This window comes from Hermetia illucens, chromosome 1, assembly GCF_905115235.1.
Source record: "Hermetia illucens chromosome 1, iHerIll2.2.curated.20191125, whole genome shotgun sequence".
NCBI classification, from domain to species: Eukaryota; Metazoa; Arthropoda; class Insecta; order Diptera; family Stratiomyidae; genus Hermetia; species Hermetia illucens.
This window is the reverse complement of record NC_051849.1, coordinates 104,431,086-104,451,548: the sequence shown is the minus strand read 5'-3', so window position 1 is coordinate 104,451,548 and position 20,463 is coordinate 104,431,086. Positions and strand designations below refer to the sequence as shown.

At 40.7% G+C, this 20,463-nt stretch overlaps 2 protein-coding genes across 3 annotated transcripts in view; both read right to left on the bottom strand.

Annotated features, from left to right (window-relative positions):
* Positions 1-20,463, bottom strand: part of LOC119652132 (electron transfer flavoprotein beta subunit lysine methyltransferase-like) — a 241,981-nt gene that overhangs the window by 163,948 nt on the left and 57,570 nt on the right. The window contains exon 1 of one of the 2 annotated variants that reach the window (XM_038056082.1): positions 122-306. The exons of the other annotated variant lie outside the window; for it this stretch is intronic. The gene's annotated coding sequence lies outside the window, so the exon portion shown is untranslated. Of the gene's footprint in view, positions 1-121; positions 307-20,463 lie in introns of those variants that run through there. 2 annotated transcript variants of the gene reach the window in all.
* Positions 12,714-14,474, bottom strand: LOC119652163 (growth arrest and DNA damage-inducible protein GADD45 alpha). The gene has a single exon (XM_038056111.1). It carries the CDS (start codon positions 14,055-14,057, stop codon positions 13,596-13,598), a length of 462 nt encoding a protein of 153 aa, XP_037912039.1. The 5' UTR covers positions 14,058-14,474; the 3' UTR covers positions 12,714-13,595.

Below are 20,463 nucleotides of genomic sequence, written 5' to 3'. Positions count from 1 at the left end.
TGAACGTCATTCGCCATAGTCAATAAAATGTTTACATGTTACCTACGTATTTAGATATGAAACTGAAACCTGAATACTATTTTCATTTTATAATAGAACGATCAGCTGAACGTTGTACTCACCAATTCACATTGATTTACTGTAGTTCGTATTGATTTTCAGATTATTTCAAAACAAGCTGAGATTACTGCGAATTACCCACAATCACACGCGATTCATTTTAACGTGGAGAGTAAAATTTTCCGCAGGAAAAACAAACGTTTTACTACACAATTTATACATAGGGTACGCGGAAAATCGTTTGCATGCTCGCTAGCTAAATTATTTATTAGAACTATAGTTTCTCTTAGAAACTCGTGTTTCCAAAGGTCATCTATTTCTGTACCCTTTTGATGTTTGATGGGTATGTACCTATGTATATGTCACTATTTTTTTAAGTAATATAAAGTAAAAAAACCTTTAAATATACTTTCTTTCTCGCATAGAAAGAAAGGTGATACCTTTGTTGCCATAAATTTAAGGAAGGTTTAGCTGCTCTTGCAAGATTTTAATGATTCCAAATAATGAAATCGTCATTGGTGGCACATGGTTCGGGCAAAGAGGTTCGCATAAGGTCAGTCGTTTTCAACTGACCGATATAGTACGAGCAATCAGGCACAGCAGAATAATTAGGAGTAGTGTTACAAAAGAAATGTTGACATTGGCCTCGAAAAGAATCACCATCCGATGGTCGCTTTCCTTCGCTTGCATGTTCCATTCGCCACTTCTCGCAGGGTTGGTGAGCTGTGCCCCCCAAGTTCAACAACGACCGTTTAAATGATCCAGCTGTTGGTCGACATTGCGGGTGCTATTTTCCTGATCGGACGGCAGATACCCTGAGTAACCCGCCTGAAAATATCGATGAGTATTGGGCAACCGTCAAAAATGCTTTTTTCTCGGGTGCTATGCAGGTAGTGGCCTATGTACCGAAGGGGCGCCACAAGATCCGGTTGACTGCGGAATCATGTAAGATTATCGACGAGCGGAAGGGATTGAAGCTTTATTGATCACTGAAAACGGTGGCGACCGTGATGCGGTTGACCTCCGATACCGTGCGAAATCCTGCGAAGTTCAACGGCCGGAAAACATCAATTTGGCAATGAGATGAGGGAAATGATTGAGGCTTCCAACTCCTCTACATACAACGTTGCGAAGGGGGCTACCAATGCAAAACAATCGGTCGAAAATTCGAAATAAGAGATTGGAAGATCACCTTGCTACTTACTGCGGATGACCCACCTAGTATCACTTCATTCACCAGCACGCCGGTAAAAGAATTCAGCTATTAACTGCAATGGTCGATTAACAATTGTTTAGTCGTAATCACGAATGATCAACTATTTTTAAGGTTTTGTGTAAAACAGAACCTTATGAAAATCGATCATTGTCTGTCTGTCTGTCACACACACTTTTCTCCAAAACGGCTAAACCGATCCGAACGAAGCAATCTTATTTGCATGGGTTCAGAAGCAGTAAATTCGCGCGAAATTGTTAAGTTTGAACTGCTATAACTTTAGCGTTAATGGCCAGATTTCCATGAAATTTGGCATGTGAATGCGAAATATGGTCATCTATGTTTGTATTCCTAGGGTGAATTTAAGGGGGGTTTTTTAATGAATTTCTAAAAGTTAGTAATATACTATTTGGACAGGTATCCGAATGGGACATATTTTGAGGCCTAGATTTCATCTAAGCGCATTTTCTTGATCTTTTTCGGATTTGTGTGTTGGATAGTTTCCGAAAATAAGTCCTGTCTCACTTTAGGAGCGTACATTTTGACTCCTTACAAAAGTACTAATCGAGACCGGATTTAATACCCTACAAGACTATATCCGATGAGAAAATTTTTTAAATGCCCTCTTTGCATGTATGGGGAGCCCCCCTTTAAACTCCACCTAAATTTATGTCACTCCCTGTATGCGTGGGATTTCATAGTTCCCATCTATCTACCAAATTTCGTTCGAATCGGTTTAGCCGTTTTGGAGAAAAGATGGTGAATTACATGAAATACATGGTTTTCGAGTTATTTGTAACTAACCGTTAGTCAGTTGAAATTGTTCGAATGAAATCCAAAAAAATAGTTTCACATTTTCCAACAACCAATAAACTTTCAATTTTTAATTACAACTAACTTTTGAATGAATTAGTTCCATTCGTTATTGGTCAATCATGCACAACACTGGTGACCAATATAAAATGGCAGGCTATGGCATGATGATTCACCGTCTCCTAACAATTCCATCGCCAGAGGAGGACTTCGAGAGTGAAAACTGTAATATAGACACTGGAAGGAAAAACCTGTCACGGCATTTACAGCGCACATTGAAAAGGTTCGACATACAACTAGTAGGATCAAGGAGAATATACTAACCAAAATCTCAGCTTGCCAGGGAAAAGGACAAGAAAACTGTAGATAGGATGGGCGAAATCTATAAAACCATTTGCGCAGAATGTCCAAAAGTTTATATCGAGCAGACAAAAAAGCTGGTAACCACTAGATTTAAGGATAGTAGGTCCCAGGGCGAAACGTGGATTGGTACCCACGATGGAGCATAAAACCTGGGAAATGCCTGCTGAACCAACACCAACAGCTCGACTACCAAACCCTATCTCCACCTCCACGTGGTGACCGCGGGGAGCTCTTGGGGATTGGGTAGGGCTGACAATCCTACATGGAAAACAACTTAATACGAAGCCACAACAGGAGCCTCGAAATGGACGGATAACACAACGACGAACCCGGCAACGACAACGGAACAACGATTTGCACATTTTCTCATGTGCGCTCCCTGTACAGAGATGGGGTTGATGTAACAGCATTGCGGAAGATGCGTTGGACAGGGACCGGTTTCGTGGACAGGAATCGCAACACCATATATTATAGTGGCCATCCAGTAAACCATGTGCTCGGAGTAGGTGTCTTATTCAGTCAAAAAATGAAACCTGCTGTTATCGGCTTTGAAAACATAAGCGAATAGCGAGGCAAAATTAGAAATATAAGCCTCATTAACGTTGAGGCCCATACAGAGGAGACTGCAGAGTCGGATAAGGGTACCTTTTACAAGGCAGTAGAACGAGCACTCGAAGCCTGTCCCAAGTATAATATCAAAATCATGCTTGTGGATTTTAACAGCCAAGTAGGGACGGAGCCCGTATACATAGCTTACATGAAAATACAAATGATAACGGACTGGAGATTATTCAATTAGCAGTGTGACACGAAATGTTTGTTGGAAGTACCTGGTTTTCGCGGAAAGTGCTCCACAAACATACATGGGCCTCTCCAGATGGGACCACTTTCAACCAAATTGACCACGTGCGGATCGAACGGCGTCACCTCTCAGCCTTGATGAATGTCAGAACATATAGGGGGGTCAACATAGACTCGGATCAGTATCTCGTTGGCATGGTGCTCCAAGCTCGAATAACAACACCACCCAGAATCCCTTCTAACAATCAGGTGAGAGTTAACACTGAAGTCATCCACAACACAATCCTCCACAACAACTTTAAGAGGGAAATGGATGCCGCAATAACCGTAGTTGACAGAGATCCTGGTGATGAAGCATCATCAAATGGTCTTCACAAGCAACTGAAGAACGTTATCATAAATACGGTCACAAATATACTTGTCCCCAGTCGCAAAAAGAGTCGGAGCGGCTGGTTTGACGATGAATGTAAGCTAGCAACGGAACGAAGAAATGCTGCATACCGAGTAATGTTGCATTTTCAAAGGACGCGAGTACGCGCGGAACTCCGGCGAGCGGAGAAGCGACTTCACAGACGGAAAAAGGAAGCCTGGGAGAACCAACAGGTCTGTGAACTTGAAAAGTACAGGGAGCAACCGCACCAGGCTTTTGGAAAGCAGTCTTGGAAATTTAGTTGAGAAATAGAAATTTTCATTAACATAGCTTTGGTAGCAATGGTGGGATTCTATCGAAACTTTCCAACGTCATGTAAGCGCATGAACTGTAATGTATCAGGGTTCATGCTCCTGCAAAATGTCCTCATTCGAGGACAATTTAAGGAGGACCTTCTAGTCAAATATAGCAATATGCTATTATCAACTTTATTCGAATAGAGATCAATATGAGATGTATTTCGAGGCTTAGATTTTATATAGAGGCATCATAAGATTGCATTTTTTAACTTCTCACTCCCCTGTTTCGCAACCGCTATGGCACCCATAAACACAGTTACCATATATTTATGTAATGTAGGTCTTTATGTAATTTCTTTGTAATAGATGCCCGTATTCGAGAAAAGTTCGTCTGACAAACAGACAGCAGTGACATCCACCAAGGTGACGAGTTAGAGCAAGAGGAACTGAGCAGTCTGCGTTGGCGGTTTGCTTAAAGTCTTTAGCCTCTCAGACGGCAGCAAGGCAGCCGGCAAACTGGCCAGAAAGGGGTCAGCAGGACGAATGCACTATACATCCCGCTAGCTATGATGAGGATCGGAATTTACTTGAGCTACTTGGTAATTACTGACGTGTTCTAAATCGCGGAAGATTTGGTCCCCTACGATAAAAGCCGGATATGGGAGCTGGTAAGCCAGAGACTTGTGACAGATTTCACTCTTCAGCAAAAATAGAAAGTCATGGCAAGAAGTTATAAAATGATGTTGCATAAGGATGGTTTATTATGAGGAATTGAATGCCGCCCGGGAGAGGCTTCCAAAAAAAAACACGGTGATCGTGATGGCGTGATCGGTCTTGGCGATAACGGTGAAAGGTTTGTGTATTTCCGCAGTTTCCACCGCTTCATCATTGGTGGTATATTACTCGAGTGCAGAGCTTGTAATAAAGTCGATTAGGTTTGAACTGTCTTCCCTCAGATTGATCATATTGCGATCAGCAGTAGATTTAGAGGTTGTCTTCTGAATGTGCGTCATAAGAGAGGCGCTCCCATTGGCTCCGAAAGGGATTATCACTTACGGTTGCTTGTTATCGCTTGCGTGTTGCGTCCGTCGCTTATATGTCGTTCATCAATGAGAATGCAGTTTTGCTGATCGGACGGCAGATATACTGAGTAATCTGCCTGAAGATATTGTTTACCATTGGGTCGCCATTAAAATATGCTTTTCTCGGCTACTTAGCTCATCAGCGACGTCCCGAGGGCGTCAAAGAGCTGGTTGACTGCCTTAAAGCGAAATTCAAGGTCGTTCAAATTTACTATTGCACTAGTCAAGGAAGGAGAAGCTGTCGCAGATATCAAGGATTACAGAATCGTTCAGTCAATTTTTCGATGGTCCTGTAAGGGATGTTAACGTTCGGCCCCTCATCTACGATGAAGAGTAACTGAAGAGGTGGAAGGAGCATTTCAGCACCGCTCTAAAACGTAGTGGCCAAGAAGAACCTCCACATATTGGCAGAGGGAAACGTTGTATTCACATTGATTTGAAGGTCCCGATGTAGTAGACGAATGTTCCAAGACATTGGGTGATCGGACTAGAGTCTGCACAGGGACTCATCTGAAGTGTCTTCCATGGGAGGCGAGATGGTTTTCTGAATCCATAATGTATTCTTAATAATAATAATCGTTGGCGAAGGAACCAAGTAGAATCGGATTGAAGATAAACACTACCAAAACGAAGGTTCTTAGTTTTACTGGCCACAGCTGAAGCATCTTTCAGCAAACCGTGAACGATGGCGTGTGGGCGTAGTTGAAACACTATACCTCATTCGAAGGAAACTGGGAATAATATATATAAAAGAAGCGTATGCGTTTGAACAAAATCTTTCAATCGACGACTATTATTTCGAAGGAGTTAACAAATATCATTTTACGAGAATCGCCATATAATTTTCGAGAACACCACCTTCCAAATTTTTAATCACTGTTTCACTTTTCTTGGCGAATTCAGAAATAGTTTCCATAGGTACTGATTAAAGCATTTCAGTTCCTGAATGAATATTTTTGGCATAAAAATGTTTACAACAAATTACGAATTTATGCCATAAATATTTATGTATTTCTCAGTCCTTTTACCAAACTGACGGTGAATTGATTTTATTACGAATATCTTTTACAGAAAGCCTTAGAAATTACAATGGCCAATATACTGAGAGCGGAAATAATTCAAGTCAATATCTGCCTGGGTTGCTAAGTATCTGCTAAATCAGTAGATAATCACAGTCAATGATGAATAAATAATATAATAATTTACCCCGAGATAACGTCTTATCTCATTTCTGCACTTAGTACCACAAAGTGAGCCTTATCTATGCTAACAAAGGTTTTCTAAGGAAAGCGATTATTTTAAAAGACGCTAAATACCTCTAAATTTGGGATTCCGTCATAAATCAATGCGCTGATTTTCTAATCGATTGCCGAATTTAGACTATTTCCAGATAATATCAAGTCAAATATTGATAATAGTCTGTTATCACCTGATTTCTACAAATATTCAAATGCTGTTTGGGGGTTAGTCAGGTTAGTCATATTATGAAACATATAAAAGTTATGAGACTGCGCCAACCATTCAAGTTTATTAGATGAGTAAGCACATGTGTATACATTGTGTTAGCCTGTCTCCTCACTTGAAGATAAGGTTAAGTATACTATTTTAATTGCTTTTTCACGATCGGTTCCTGATAAGCGATTCTTTTAAAATTTCCATCCCAATCCATTTCAGTGCAATATCAGTAGAAAAATCCCCTCAAAACGATTATCTACGTTTGCACCAGAATTTTGCTCAGGTTGATATGAAATCACTTTGGGAAGCTTAAAGTATTTCGGAAAATGGTGAGTTCACGTGATCATCGGCGCCAAAAACCGGCGCCTGTGTTCGTATGAACACGAGTATTCATATGAACTTTATGTATAAGTATACACACATGTATACACACATACATCTAATTTCCGGAAAATTTCAAAATCTCGTTCTGGTTATTAAACATCTACTCAAGTTTTGAAATAATGGTGAAAATTGATTTCCTAAAGCTTCGCAGCAATTACAACATTTGATAACATGACACTGAATACGATTGGGTATACGCTCTTTTTGTTGCTAACGTACAAATTTACAGATTTTGAATGTCATCTAAAGAAGAACACCGTCTTAATAACGATGTTTTGTTGGATTGTGTCATAGATGTTGATGTTCTGCTTTGTGTTTGTCCCACAGCTTTAGGCTCATCACTTGTAAAACAACAAACATGATGATGAAACAGAAACACAGCCACTTTAAACGTGAGGCTGCTCTATATTGCAATATCACGTTTTGCTAAATGACCAAATAACAGAAAATTTCGACTGGTAACATTATCCTGCAAGTGATCACTTCGTGGAATAGGTCAAAATTTCTGAAATCCATCACAACATAAAAGGTATAAAGTAACCTAAGGTGAACATAAACTCGAATGGCCGACTGCGGAAGTGGCAGCCCGAAAACAACGTGACATTATTCGCAATTCACGCAAGTCCCTTCAAAAGATTATTGCGTCATATACGGAGTTCCATAGTCCTCCGAGCCCCCGTACATCTAATAAGTAGTATCCACACTAATATCATGCTTTCTATTAAATTCCATATTTAGGATGAACTTAAGTGTGGTTTCCATTCAATTTCGCAAGGCAATCGTGAGCCCAACTTTGAAGTTGTTTTGGCATTTTTCCGTCGCAGTCCTGATGATGATGATCCTGTCCACGAAGCTTGCAAACAGTCAACATAGTGGATCTTTAGAGTCGAAAGGGCCCCGGAGAAGATAAGTATGGTGGAATCGCCGGAAAGGTTATGACCGCAGTTTTATGAAATTACTGGAAAGACGGAAGAAAAACAATAACTGTATATTGGGTTGAAATTATTTATTGCATATGCGCATTTTGGGCACCAGTTGTGTCCTTCTTCGGTATACTTTAAAATTTCATTATCTTTTAAAAATCTGATAATATAACCCAGTCTTTCGGAGATGGTCACTGAGAATCTCTTGAGTGGCAAAGAGGAAGGGGACTTAATTCCTTCCAGGTTGTCCGTGGGTACCATATAATAGAATGCGAGGACCGAATCTCTAGGGACTTCCTCGGTTTGTGTCCCGATAGGATCACCCTGGTGCGGCGGTTGAAGTTGAAAGGTTGTCTGGTTGTCGATAATTCGTATCAATAAGGACAAGCTCGTCCTATCCCTGCGTCTCTCAAGACCCAAGATTCCCATAGAAGATAGGATGATGATCAAGGAGGTGGAGCCTCAGGTGAACAGCCAACCTTTTCTAATCCTCATAAATGAAGAGTGCCAGAAGGTGCTGGGGAAGGGGGACTATAAAGTGCGGTTGGGAGTTGGGAACGCAAAGATGAAAATAGTTGATGCCGCGAAACCGACCTGGATCCAAGATATGAAGATCTGTGGTCCTACTGGGACTAACGACCCCCTAAGCAAGCAGATCGTGCTGGCGGTAGTACAGATCGCACTCGAAGTGCGCCGTTGCTAATCTCGGAGGAAGCCGAAATATCAAAGTAGATAATGCACTTTATTCCATAGCACAAGGAACAAGTAGAAAGAGCCTTCACGTCGTTCTGTGCCGGGACTAGAGTTCCAATCCCCTAACCGTAGTCAAAGTGGAGCAGGTGGGAGCAGAGAACATAAATATCTCTTCGGCTTAAATAGATCAGAACCTGATGTCCATCCATCGCAGCGAAAAAGGCCAACACACTTTGAGGCACATCGGAGATCAGCGAAAGAAATGAGTCACTCTGTGGCTATATTATTATGACAAACTTATCGAAGAACTGTGACGGTTGGGAGGAGGTCCTCGATATCACACTACTCACAGATAATTGGACTTTCAGGATCGAGAACTGGAAAGCATCTGGTCAAAGATCCTTCTAAATCACAGTTGAATGCTTGACAGTCTAAACTACTCTGTAGAGGTCTCTCATCCTTTCAGAGGCTCTAGGAGGATCAAATGGAGGAAGGAGCTCATTCTTTCTTAAAAATTTGGAAGTCACCTAGACGGAATTTTCTAGTGAGAAGATTGTGCAGCCCCCGTCAGTTCCAGTTGGCTATAATCAGCTTCTCTGCCTATAAATTCTCGGGCATAAATAGAGTAATAGCAGTCATGCTCCAGAAACAACAAGGGAAGGTTCTCCCATGACTGCATATTCCCGACGACGTGTGCGTGTATTTTTTATACTGAAAGCGGGCATGATTTTCGCTCAGTTAGCCTCACCCCTTCCGCGGTGAAGATCCTATAGCGCATACTAGATATTCACTTAGGGACGATCATGGAAGGCTCGCTCTTCTTCAAATTTCAATGGGCGTACCAGAAATCCTGTAGCGCATACTTGATATTCACTTAAGGGCGATCGTGGAAAGGTCACTCTCCTCCAAATTCCAGTGGGCTTACCACAAAGGTAGATTAATAGAATCCTTCAGCACGGTTGAGCGGCCGCTACACAACGAGCAATATACTCTAGCTGCCTTTTTGGATATAGGGGAACATTCAAAATATTGGCACCAAAATCATCAAAGAGGCTCTAACCACAATGGGAATGGAAAGGTGTCTTCTGCATTGGGTAGTATCCATGCTAAGAGCTAAGATAATTAAATTTAATCTGTGACGCATTATCTGGAGAAAATAAACATTGAAAAAGCATGTATAGGAATCTACACCTGCGAGAGGGTACGGTTCCATTGTGCGTTGGCTGGCGATGACCGCGAAATATAACAGAACTCAACTTAATAAGACTCAGGTGCAGATGCTACTGGGTCCTTGTAGTCTTGTCCAGCAGATGTTGTTCTGCATTTTCTTCTCTCATTAAAAATGCTGCAGCGTGCATTGCTGTCAGACTACACATGCTCGGATGTTAGACAGCAAAGTATAGCCGAACCGTACGGTCCTCCTGGATTGTACCATACTCCATGCACAGGTAGTGGTGATAATGGAAGCTAGTCTATGATTGAGGCAAGGTCCAAATGCCAAGTGTGACATAGTCATTCTGGGCGACAGCCAAACGGTCACTAGGACTTTGTAATCAATGGCGACACCACCCTAATTAACGAGCGGTGCAGGGACGCCCCGAACAGTCTAGACTTCACATACAAAGTCACTCTTTACGTGGTAGAGCTAACAGCCGCTGATTTCAAATGATGAAATTTACTACCTTTGCCGAGTCGAGAACGATGTGGCGCCCCTATAAAAAGACCCGATTGTGGGAGTCTTCGGGCCAAATGTATGCAAATACGTACAAGAGGCGGTTTACACGGGCCAACATTTAATAACGGACCATGCTGCCGGACTCGGCAATTCATATTGCCGAAGTTACGAAGAAGAAGGAGAGACTTTCCGGCACGTCCTTTGCGTGGGGAGGCTGCTTCTTTTCGTCAACGCTACGAGCTGGCTCTGAAGATTTAAGCCTGCTGGATTCTGTTCCACTTGCCTTTCTCACTGCAGCCACGATTTTAGTAGTGTGTGCCATCAAAATGACGCGCTACAGTGTTAATTGGACTTTTTGGAGTGCCCACTGACTCCTACCTACCCTAATGCATTATTGGAGTAGATGGTGGAATGGATTGTATTTATTAACCTTCATATAAGCATATATTCGTGATTTTTTTCAAATTTTTGGTTTCGGTAGTTTCTGAAAATGAATATAATTTTACTTGTACTTTTTGACCCGTTACTCCCTTTCATTGTGATGCATTTAAAACATAACACTATTGCGACCATTCATTTATTTCACTATTAAAAGGGACGACTGGCAGAACTTATCAGACGCCGCCTTACCTCTGCGCAGAAGAAAACGTAACCGAAAGTAGCTGCAGGAGGTAATCGCTCCTTTATATATAATCGTGCCGTGGGTACAAATTACATCCAAGCGAAAAACGCCTCATGTTTAGACTTGAACTCGACCGAAGTGAAATCTTTGTTTGAATTCGAAGGAGTCTTCAGCCCGCATCCTCTTAAAGGCGGGCCATCTATTGGGAAGAAAGTCTCCTTCCTCCTCACTTTCACGGTTAATTTCACTTTAATGCAATGGTGCCGTGGCAGCCGGTAATCTCCTGTATTGTATATTTATGCATTATACATATTAGAATACCTACTTTTTAAATAAAATTTTAATTTGGGTACTGTTATTTGTTGTTGTGTTATAAAAACTTAAAGTCTCTTATTGGTCTATTTATTTCCACAAAAGTTAAATTTAAAGCCACGTCCAATGTTCAAGGAATAATCAAATTACTTGAGAAAATTATGAATTTCGTTGGATAAATTGTGAATTTTATTGGAAAAATTTGCATTCCATTCGATTCCATGTCCAGCTTCCAAATATGTATATGTTCATCATAAGCAGTCTAAATTGCTCTGTTTTTGGGACAACTGTTTCATCTATTTCTTCTGGCAGCAATTTCTGCACTTTTTGAACTATCTACAATGGAATCAGTAAACCCGGATTTCTATTAATAGTAATCGATAGCCTTGCAGGCCGATTTAACATAGGCCTTGAAGTGGGTTAGAGCACTTCGAAGCGAGACCGCAACGGAAAGCACGAAAGCAATGTTGCACTGTGATCGTTTGTGGTTGTTATGATTTGACTCAGGTATTCATTCATAGTTGAATAGACCGTTAATCAAGTCTATAATACAAACCTCTCTGCCACAAAGGAGACTTGAACCGAAGTTTCCCTTAGTTCCTCTTTTCTATTGGTAGATCTACATGAGAATCGAATCGTTGATACGCTCTCCTTTTTTGTTTATTTTTTTTCTCTTTGCGCTTTTCTGTTGTGTATTACAGTATATTATTCTATTCCATTCCTTTTTAAACGAAGAGCCTGGCTTGATAGTTCAGTCCATAATTTCTCACCGAAGCTCAGTTTACTAAAATCAAATAAGTATACACCCTGAAATTAATCTCGGGCAATTGCTGTTCTAGAATAGTGTGATTTATATTATTCAGATCAACGGATTCCTGGACTATATTTGGAAAGGAGTTTTTGGAATGGTTTTTCTTTTGAGACCATAGAGGACCATAAGCATGTAGAATGTACTTCTCATTCTCCACTTCTTCAAGAACCTCAAAAGTAATTTCGAAAAATTTCGTAAATTAGTAAGCAAACTCTTTTGCATACCACACATGTATCGAGACATTTCTTAAGTTAGATTTAAAATTATACAATTCTTCGCATACTTTGAGTTCACAATTCGAATTTTCGTAACAAATTCCACCACAATACAACCATCTTTGCGTAAATTGAATACAACAGACGGGTTCATCACTATTTTGCTCCTAACAAGCCCTGAAAATGAGGCGAAAACTTTATGCAAGAGAACAGAATTAAAGCACTCCTTTCAATATTACTAACCTTACCTAAAAGTACCATACTGTAACCATATGTAATACGTATGTGCATACATGTGATACAAATAAAAACAACATATGCCAGCAGTATCTTAGTTCAAGCAAATCAGAAGCTGCCGACCTCAAACCTCGTCTGCATACGAATCCGCTACACCTTATACTTGCGCCGATACGTGGATACCAATTATTTCAGCGAAATCAAGAAACCATAAAAATGCAAACAGGTAGGCAACGGACAGCGGGGTGAGTGTTGACACACACGACGACCTTGCCGCAATCGGAATCCAATGACATTTTTTCAGCAAGAAAAACCAATGGAGAAAGTGAAACCACTTGAGACCAACGCCGACAGTGACAATTTTTGTGAAATATAGAAAAAACGATTTTTTTTAAATTTTGTTTTTCTTTTATTATTTAAAATCATAATTTTCTTCCTGTTTTCTTATAATATTGATACAATATTTTGTTTTCAGTTGGGTCAATTATTGAGTGATACTATACAGACAACAAAATTTTAGTTGAGTGTTTTTGCTATTTGTTAACATTTTTATAAAAAAATCAAACAATATTCTATTCATAACCATAGTTATTAGACAAAGTAATATGTTTGTAATCAATACAGAAAATAAAAAGTTACGATAGGAAATCGTATCGTTTAATATAAACATTATTTACATCATAATTCACTGATTTGCTCTCATTAGACTTTCTTCTCGTCATACAAATCTTTCTATGTAAACAAAGTCTTTCCTCTTCTGTCTTCAATCCATTGCTCAGCTTTTGTTAATTGCAATTTACACAATAGTTTAGGAATGAAATTATTGCAAAATGTAATCTCTTATTACTTTCTACGGGTAACAAATACTTTTGGAAACGCCAAGTCCGCTCCAGTGAAATATCGTCCGAGGCTTAGGGTCGTATTGGCCTCTAAATCCAACTTCGCTAATATTGAAGACTCCCAAGCAAGGGCTGCAACAACTTCGGTCCTCCGCACGATACTCGTTACGGGTTAATTTAGCACAGATTTCTAACGAATTTCACAATAGTCCATAAGTAGTAAGCGTTACCGTCTCGCCGTCGTCCCAGATGGTGTCGGGTAGGTTTGTGGGATCATTTCGCGTTTTCAATTTTTCGTGGAATGTTCGGCACCTTCCAATGGGTACCTTTATAAGTCGAATCAATTGGCCAAGCCAATTTTTCGTTCAGTTTAAATCCAAATATCTTAATGCTGGCGCATTCAAGATAGTTCATTGCAATAAATTCCTTCACATTGCTGGCAATTTGATGATTGGTTGTTGGGGGGCGTCCCAGAAAGCTTCACAATGGTCAACTAAAGCGTTTTCCAGGGAGTCGAAGGATTCGTCCTCATTGTTCGACGTCCAAGACTTCTGAATTAGGGCGCAGGATTCGATGTCCGATTGGCCTAGGATGCGGCTAAGTTTGTCAGCGCTGTCGACTTTCACCACGTAGATGTCGTTTTCATAACAGAAAGCCTCGAGCAGCACTTCATGCATGTGAGTTGCGCTGTCGCCCTTTTTGGGCTCCGCTAGCAGGCAGAATAGCGAATCCTCTGGAGTTTTGGATAGGATGTTGATGCAGGCCGAGAGACCGACCGTCACACGGGACTCACTCTGAGCCTTCAACAGGAGTTGTTTGATCGTTTTCCCAACGTTGCTCACTCCCATTGTGTCGACTGCGGGAGTGTGTTTTGGTTCCTCTATGACCATGTTGGAAGGGTTTGATTTCACTATTGATGCGTAAGGGATGAGAACTTCAGTCGCCAGTTTTGCACTAGTTGTTGCCACTTGCTCCACTTGATTAACGTTCACTTTTTTAGTATTAATTGTCTTTAGATCCACTTCACCAATACTGTCCGTATCTATCACTGGTAATCCTTGTTTGTAATCCTTAGTAATTGGTCCACTTATGCCTCAATTATTTATGCAAATTCCGCCGGGTGGATAATCCCAAATTCTTGTGTCCTTGACTCACTTTCCTTATGCTTCTGCTTTACTCAATGATTCACTTCAGTTATGAAATATGGCACGCGACTAAGAGCTGTCACGATAGAATTCGAAATTTGCGTCTCGAATGCTACCAGCTGCTTTCCTTAACCGATTTAATTTCACAATGTGAATAGAATCGGCCCCCAACCAGCTTTTATACGTGGCCTCTCCGACAGCCACTCAATGGCCCCACTTCCACCCACAGCGCTCAGAGCTTTTCTTGGAGCATGCTCGTTTTCCCCAAATTCCCAGAAAGCCATGAGAGTAGGGCAGTTGCTGAGAAATTTTGAATCGACACGAGTTCTCGGAATTCGTGCTTCACTCTGCGGGCCCCGGTTGGAGCGTGCCCCAGAGGGTCCCGCCCCCGCAGCCCTCTTGGCCACAGGCGATCGAAAAAACCCCATTATCGCAATAATTACGACCGGTACTTTGAATTTTTTGTTATCTGTGCGGCGTTGGGAAAGTTTGTGCTTGTTCGGAATTCTTTGGCTGCTTCTGTTTTGTCAACAAAACAGCGGACACCCCCTGGATACTGGTATTTACACCAAGTGTGGAAAGACGCCTTATTTGGGTGATATGGTGCTCTGAACATGCATGCTCACGTGAACGCCGCCCGGGTCTTTGTAATTTACATATTATCATGAAATATTAGAAGTTCATTGGATTGATTGTTATATATGATTGATGGGATGGAAAAGTTCATGAAAATGCAGTATTACGAGCAGAATCTTGATGGGAGAAAAATTGGACACAATAATAATTAAAAAGGCAATGGAAGTATGTTTATACATACATAAGGTCATCTATTGCGTTTTTTATTCAATAAAAGAAATTCAAAGGTATATACATTCATATAAAGATCATAAGGATTAGAAAGCATCTCAATAATAGCACCAAATGTCGCTCAACTCCAAATATGATATAAATACAAAGTAACAATAAACGTTTAAGAAAGTCGAAACACGTTCCTAAAACAACAATTGATATTCAACTAAATAAATATTATTATTTTCAACAACATCTGTTTAAATCCAACTAATTGCATATGCTTGAAAGCAAAACTAGGAAGCAGCGAGGGTTTATCTTTTTATTTAGTCTCAGAATCCTGAGTTCATTAGTTTGTCAGCTCCTTACAATTCCTGTGAATCACAATTTTCGTTTGATTTTTTAATTATCACTATGGTGTCAATTGTTAAAGCACCGAATTTGTAATTCCTTTAAACAAAAATATGGTACATCACGCCCTTCCTCTGGACAGGGTAGCACCGTTGAATATAACCTACCGTAATTAACTTTTTTTGTCCTCATGTTGTGATTCGCTATCTGCAAAGATTAGATCTAGATCCCCTCTAGAGGAGTTGCACTGCATTATTTTAAAGTGTACATTAGTCCTTAATCCTCACGTTTACGGGGTTTCATGACTAATCATTATTTCAATTGAAATTTCTAGAGACAACTGAAGATTTTTAGGGATTTTCCATAAACAAAGGTCCACCAAAGATATAAACAAGTCGGGAAACCGGAAACTGGACGCTTCAGATATGAAAGGTTTTGTGTATTTCTTATATAAAGACATTTGAGTGTGCATTGCCCTATTAGTAAGTAGCACGTAATATATGCATATATTATGTGAGAGTATCGACTTTCGGCTGATATTGACATTCATAATCTTGAATTTGTAAAGAAATGACAACTTTGACCTATTATAACTTTGTTAGTAATAGTGCGATTTCCACCAAATGGTATGTTATGTTATAGCCTACATTACTGCAAAATTGTGGTACTAGGATGAACTTAAGGGGGTTTTGCAGCCAATTACTATAAATTGTAGTAATATACTATTATTAACTTTATTTGAAGGTATATCGGTATGAAAGGTAGGCAGCTTCTTGATTTTTTTCAGATTTTTCCGTTGGACAGTTTCTGAGAATATGTTCGTTAACTAAATGATCATTTTCGACCCACCGCACTCCGCACTTTTCCAATAAATGTCACTTTTCCAATATTTGGTGCAAAAAAAAATTACTCAGCCCTTTTGCATATATGGGGATCCCCCCTTAAATTCAACAAAAAACTATGTAACTCACTGTATGCGTGAGCGTCTACAGTTTTCACAAAATTTGGTGTCAATCGCCACAACCCTCTCCGAGAAAAATGTGTGTGACGAGCAGACAGACAGACAGACAGTAAACCGATTTGTTAAAATAGAACCAAAAAAAAAGAAAGGTAAATTTTAGTTAACCTGTTTAAGAAAGGTAAAACTTTCCCGGAAATTGGGAAATTGGCAAGTAGATCTCATCCTTCTGTTCAGAGGGTGATTGAAAACTACATACCATATCGTGTAGTTTGATGGCATCAAGGCCACGTTCTGAACGCCCACTAACTTGAGTGAACATGAACGGCGTCACATTTTCAGAAACGTGCAAGAAAACCCAAGAACAAAGGCTTTAGAAATTATTTGCACTGTTTGGATTGTTTGGAAAATTTTAAAGAAAGGTGGTTATCGTTGCCGAGTCGCACGGAGGAAGTTTTTTATATCACATTTTAACAAAAAAAAGACGAATTGACTTTGTTAAAGAGCATACTAAGAGGCTAGCAAAGTGCTGGAAAAACGTATTTTTTTGGAAAAGAGCAAAATGCGGTGGCATTATGTTGCGGAGCTTTATGGCAAGTAGTGATGTAGGTAATATCACTTTATCGAGTCAACAATAGACAAAACAATATATTCGCATATACGTAAAGCCAATTTTAAGCAAACTGCTGCAAAGCTAGATGTGGAAAATGGGTTCATGTTCCAGCAGGACAACGATCCAAAATACACTATGGAAGCTTTGACTGTTATATAATGTTCCGCGTCAGCTCTATGCACCCCTACAATCTATAGATCTGAATCCTATTGAGCATCTCAGGGACTTGGATTTGCGACCACAATATTTATCCGAAGAAATGCTTAGGAACATAATTAATCAAGAATCGAGTAAAATGAGGTCTTAATAGACAACAAAGTTGATAAAATCCATTCCTACGGGCTTAGCAGAAGTTATCATATGCAAAGGATATCCAACTAGATATTAATTATTGGCAACTAGGAAAATAATCGTACTTTTAAATATTTTTTCTATTTGCCCGCAAATTTTTCGGAGGTATTTTTCATATACATCATCATCATCAACGGCGCAACAACCGGTATCCGGTCTAGGCCTGCCTTAACAAGGAACTTCAAACATCCCGGTTTTGCGCTGAGGTCCACCAATTCGATATCCCTAAAGGCTGTCTGGCGTCGTCTTCTTTTTCTACCATAGATATTGCCCTTATAGACTTTCTGGGTGGGATCATCCTCATCCATTCGGATTAAGTGACCCGCCCACCGTAACCTATTGAGCCGGATTTTATCCACAACCGGACGGTCATGGTATCGCTCATCGATTTCGTCATTGTGTAGGCTACGGAATCGTCCATCCTCATGTATTGGGCCAAAAATTCTTCGGAGGATTCTTCTCTCAAACGCGGGCAAGAGTTCGCAATTTTTCTTGCTAAGAACCCAAGTTTCCGAGGAATACATGAGGACTGGCAAGATCATAGTCTTGTACAGTAAGAGCTTTGACCCTATGGTAAGACGTTTCGAGCGGAACAGTCTTTCTAAGCTGAAATGGGCTCTGTTGGCTGACAACAACCGTGCGCGGATTCCATCATCGTAGTTGTTATCGGTTGTGATTTTCGACACTAGGTAGGAGAAATTGTCAACGGTCTGAAAGTTGTATTCTCCTATCCTTATTCTTCTTCGTGTTTGACCAGTGCCGTTTGATGTTGTTGGCTGATTCGTCTTCGGTGCTGACGTTGCCACTATATATTTTGTCTTGCCTTCATTGATATGCAGCCCAAGATCTCGCGCCAATCGCCGCCTGCTCGATCTGGATGAAGGCAGTTTGTACGTCTCGGGTGGTTCTTCCCATGATGTCGATATCGTCAGCATAGGCCATTAGTTGGGTGGACTTGAAGAGGATCGTACCTCTTGCATTTACCGCAGCATCACGGATCACTTTCTCGAGGGCCAGGTTAAAGAGGACGCATGATAGGGCATTCCCTTGTCATAGACCGTTGTTGATGTCGAATGGTCTTGAGAGTAATCCTGCTGCTTTTATCTGGCCTCGCACATTGGTCAGGGACAGCCAAGTCAGTCTTATTAGTTTCGTCGGGATACCGAATTCTCTCATGGCCGTGTACAGTTTTACCCTGGCTATGTTATCATAGGCGGCTTTAAAGTCGATGAACAGATGGTGCAACTGTTGTCCATATTCCAACAGTTTTTCCATCGCTTGCCGCAGAGAGAAATTCTGATATGTTGCTGATTTGCCTGGAGTGAAGCCTCTTTGGTATGAGCCAATGATGTTCTGGGCGTATGGAGCTATCCGGCCTAGCAAGATAGTGGAGAATATCTTACAGGTAGTACTCAGCAACGTGATAACTCTATAATTGCTGCACTCTGTGATATCTCCCTTTTTATGTATGAAACAGATAATGCCTCGTTGCCAATCGTCAGGCATTCATTCGCTGTCCCATACCTTGAGCACAAGTTGATGAACCACTTGGTGTAACAGGTCGCCTCCATATTTAACCAATTCGGCTGTAATTCCATCGGCTCCTGGCGACTTATGATTTTTTAGCCGATGAATTGCACGGACTGTTTCTCCTAAATTTGGTGGTGGCAGTATTTGTCCGTCGTCTTCAGGTGGCGGGACCTCCAACTCGCCGATGTTGTGCTCATCAAAGTACTCAACCCATCGCTCTAATATGCCCATTCTATCGGAAATCAGATTTCCCTCTTTGTCTCGGCAGGATGAGCATCGAGGTGTATAAGGTTTCATCCTGCTGACTTGTTGGTAAAACTTGCGCGCCTGGTGCGGTTGCTCTTGGTACTTTTCTAGTTCACAGACTTGTTGGTTCTCCCAGGCTTCCTTTTTCCGTCTGTGTAGTCGCTTCTCCGCTCGACAGAGTTCGTGATAAGTCTCCGCGCGTGCCCGCGTTCTTTGAGAATGCAACATTACTCGGTATGCGGCATTCTTCCGTTCGGTTGCTAGCTTGCATTCATCGTCAAACCAGCCGTTCCGACTCCTTTTGCGGCTGGGGTCAAGTATGCTTGTGGCCGTATCCATGATAACGTTCTTCAGGTGATTGTGAAGATCATTTGTTGATGCGTCATCTCCAGGTCCTCTGTTGACTGCGGCTATTGCGGCATCCATTTCCCTCTTATAGGTGTCGCGGAGGGTTGTGTTGTGGATGGCTTCAGTGTTCACTCTCACCTGATTGTCAGAGGGGATTCTAGGTAGTATTGTTATTCGAGCTCGGAGCACCATGCCAACGAGATAGTGATCCGAGTCTATATTGGCCCCCCTATATGTTCTAACATTCATCAAGACTGAGAGGTGGCGCCGTTCGATCAACACGTGGTCAATTTGGTTGAAAGTGATCCCGTCTGGAGAGGCCCACGTATGTTTGTGGACCGCTTTCCGCGCAAACCAGGTACTTCCAACAACCATTTCGTGTGACCCTGCTAATTGAATAATCCGCAGTCCGTTATCATTTGTGTTTTCATATACACTATATATTATTGTTTCTATATCCGTTATTTTTTCTTTAGTGCTTCTAAATTGTTTATGTTAACGAAGATTGAATTCAATTTGATGATCACGGTATAAATTTACGTTTCTTAAAACTAGTTTTTGTGATTTTTTTTAAGTTTTCTTTAGGAGATTCATATGTACGCTAACTTTTTCTGACTAGTGTATTTTCATAAAGCCTTTGTCTACATAAAGCGAATTTTTCAATGGTGAAAATTCTATCTGGTCGCACTTCATTTGTACTGCAGGTAGTTTGACTATAGGTATCGGTTCACCGTACCATCTGTGAAAACCCCCAATTTCCTCCATATCAGGACAACGTTTTTTCGCAATTAATGCCTAATATTCCATATTAACCCCATTATTTATACATGGCTTTTAAAAGGTAACACAATGAGGGAACTTTTGTCAATTTTGCGGGTTTGTAAGTTTAAAGTACCCTTACAATAACGGATATTGAAATTTAGATAAAAAATCTATTTTGAATTTTTTTTCAAATTATAACTTCA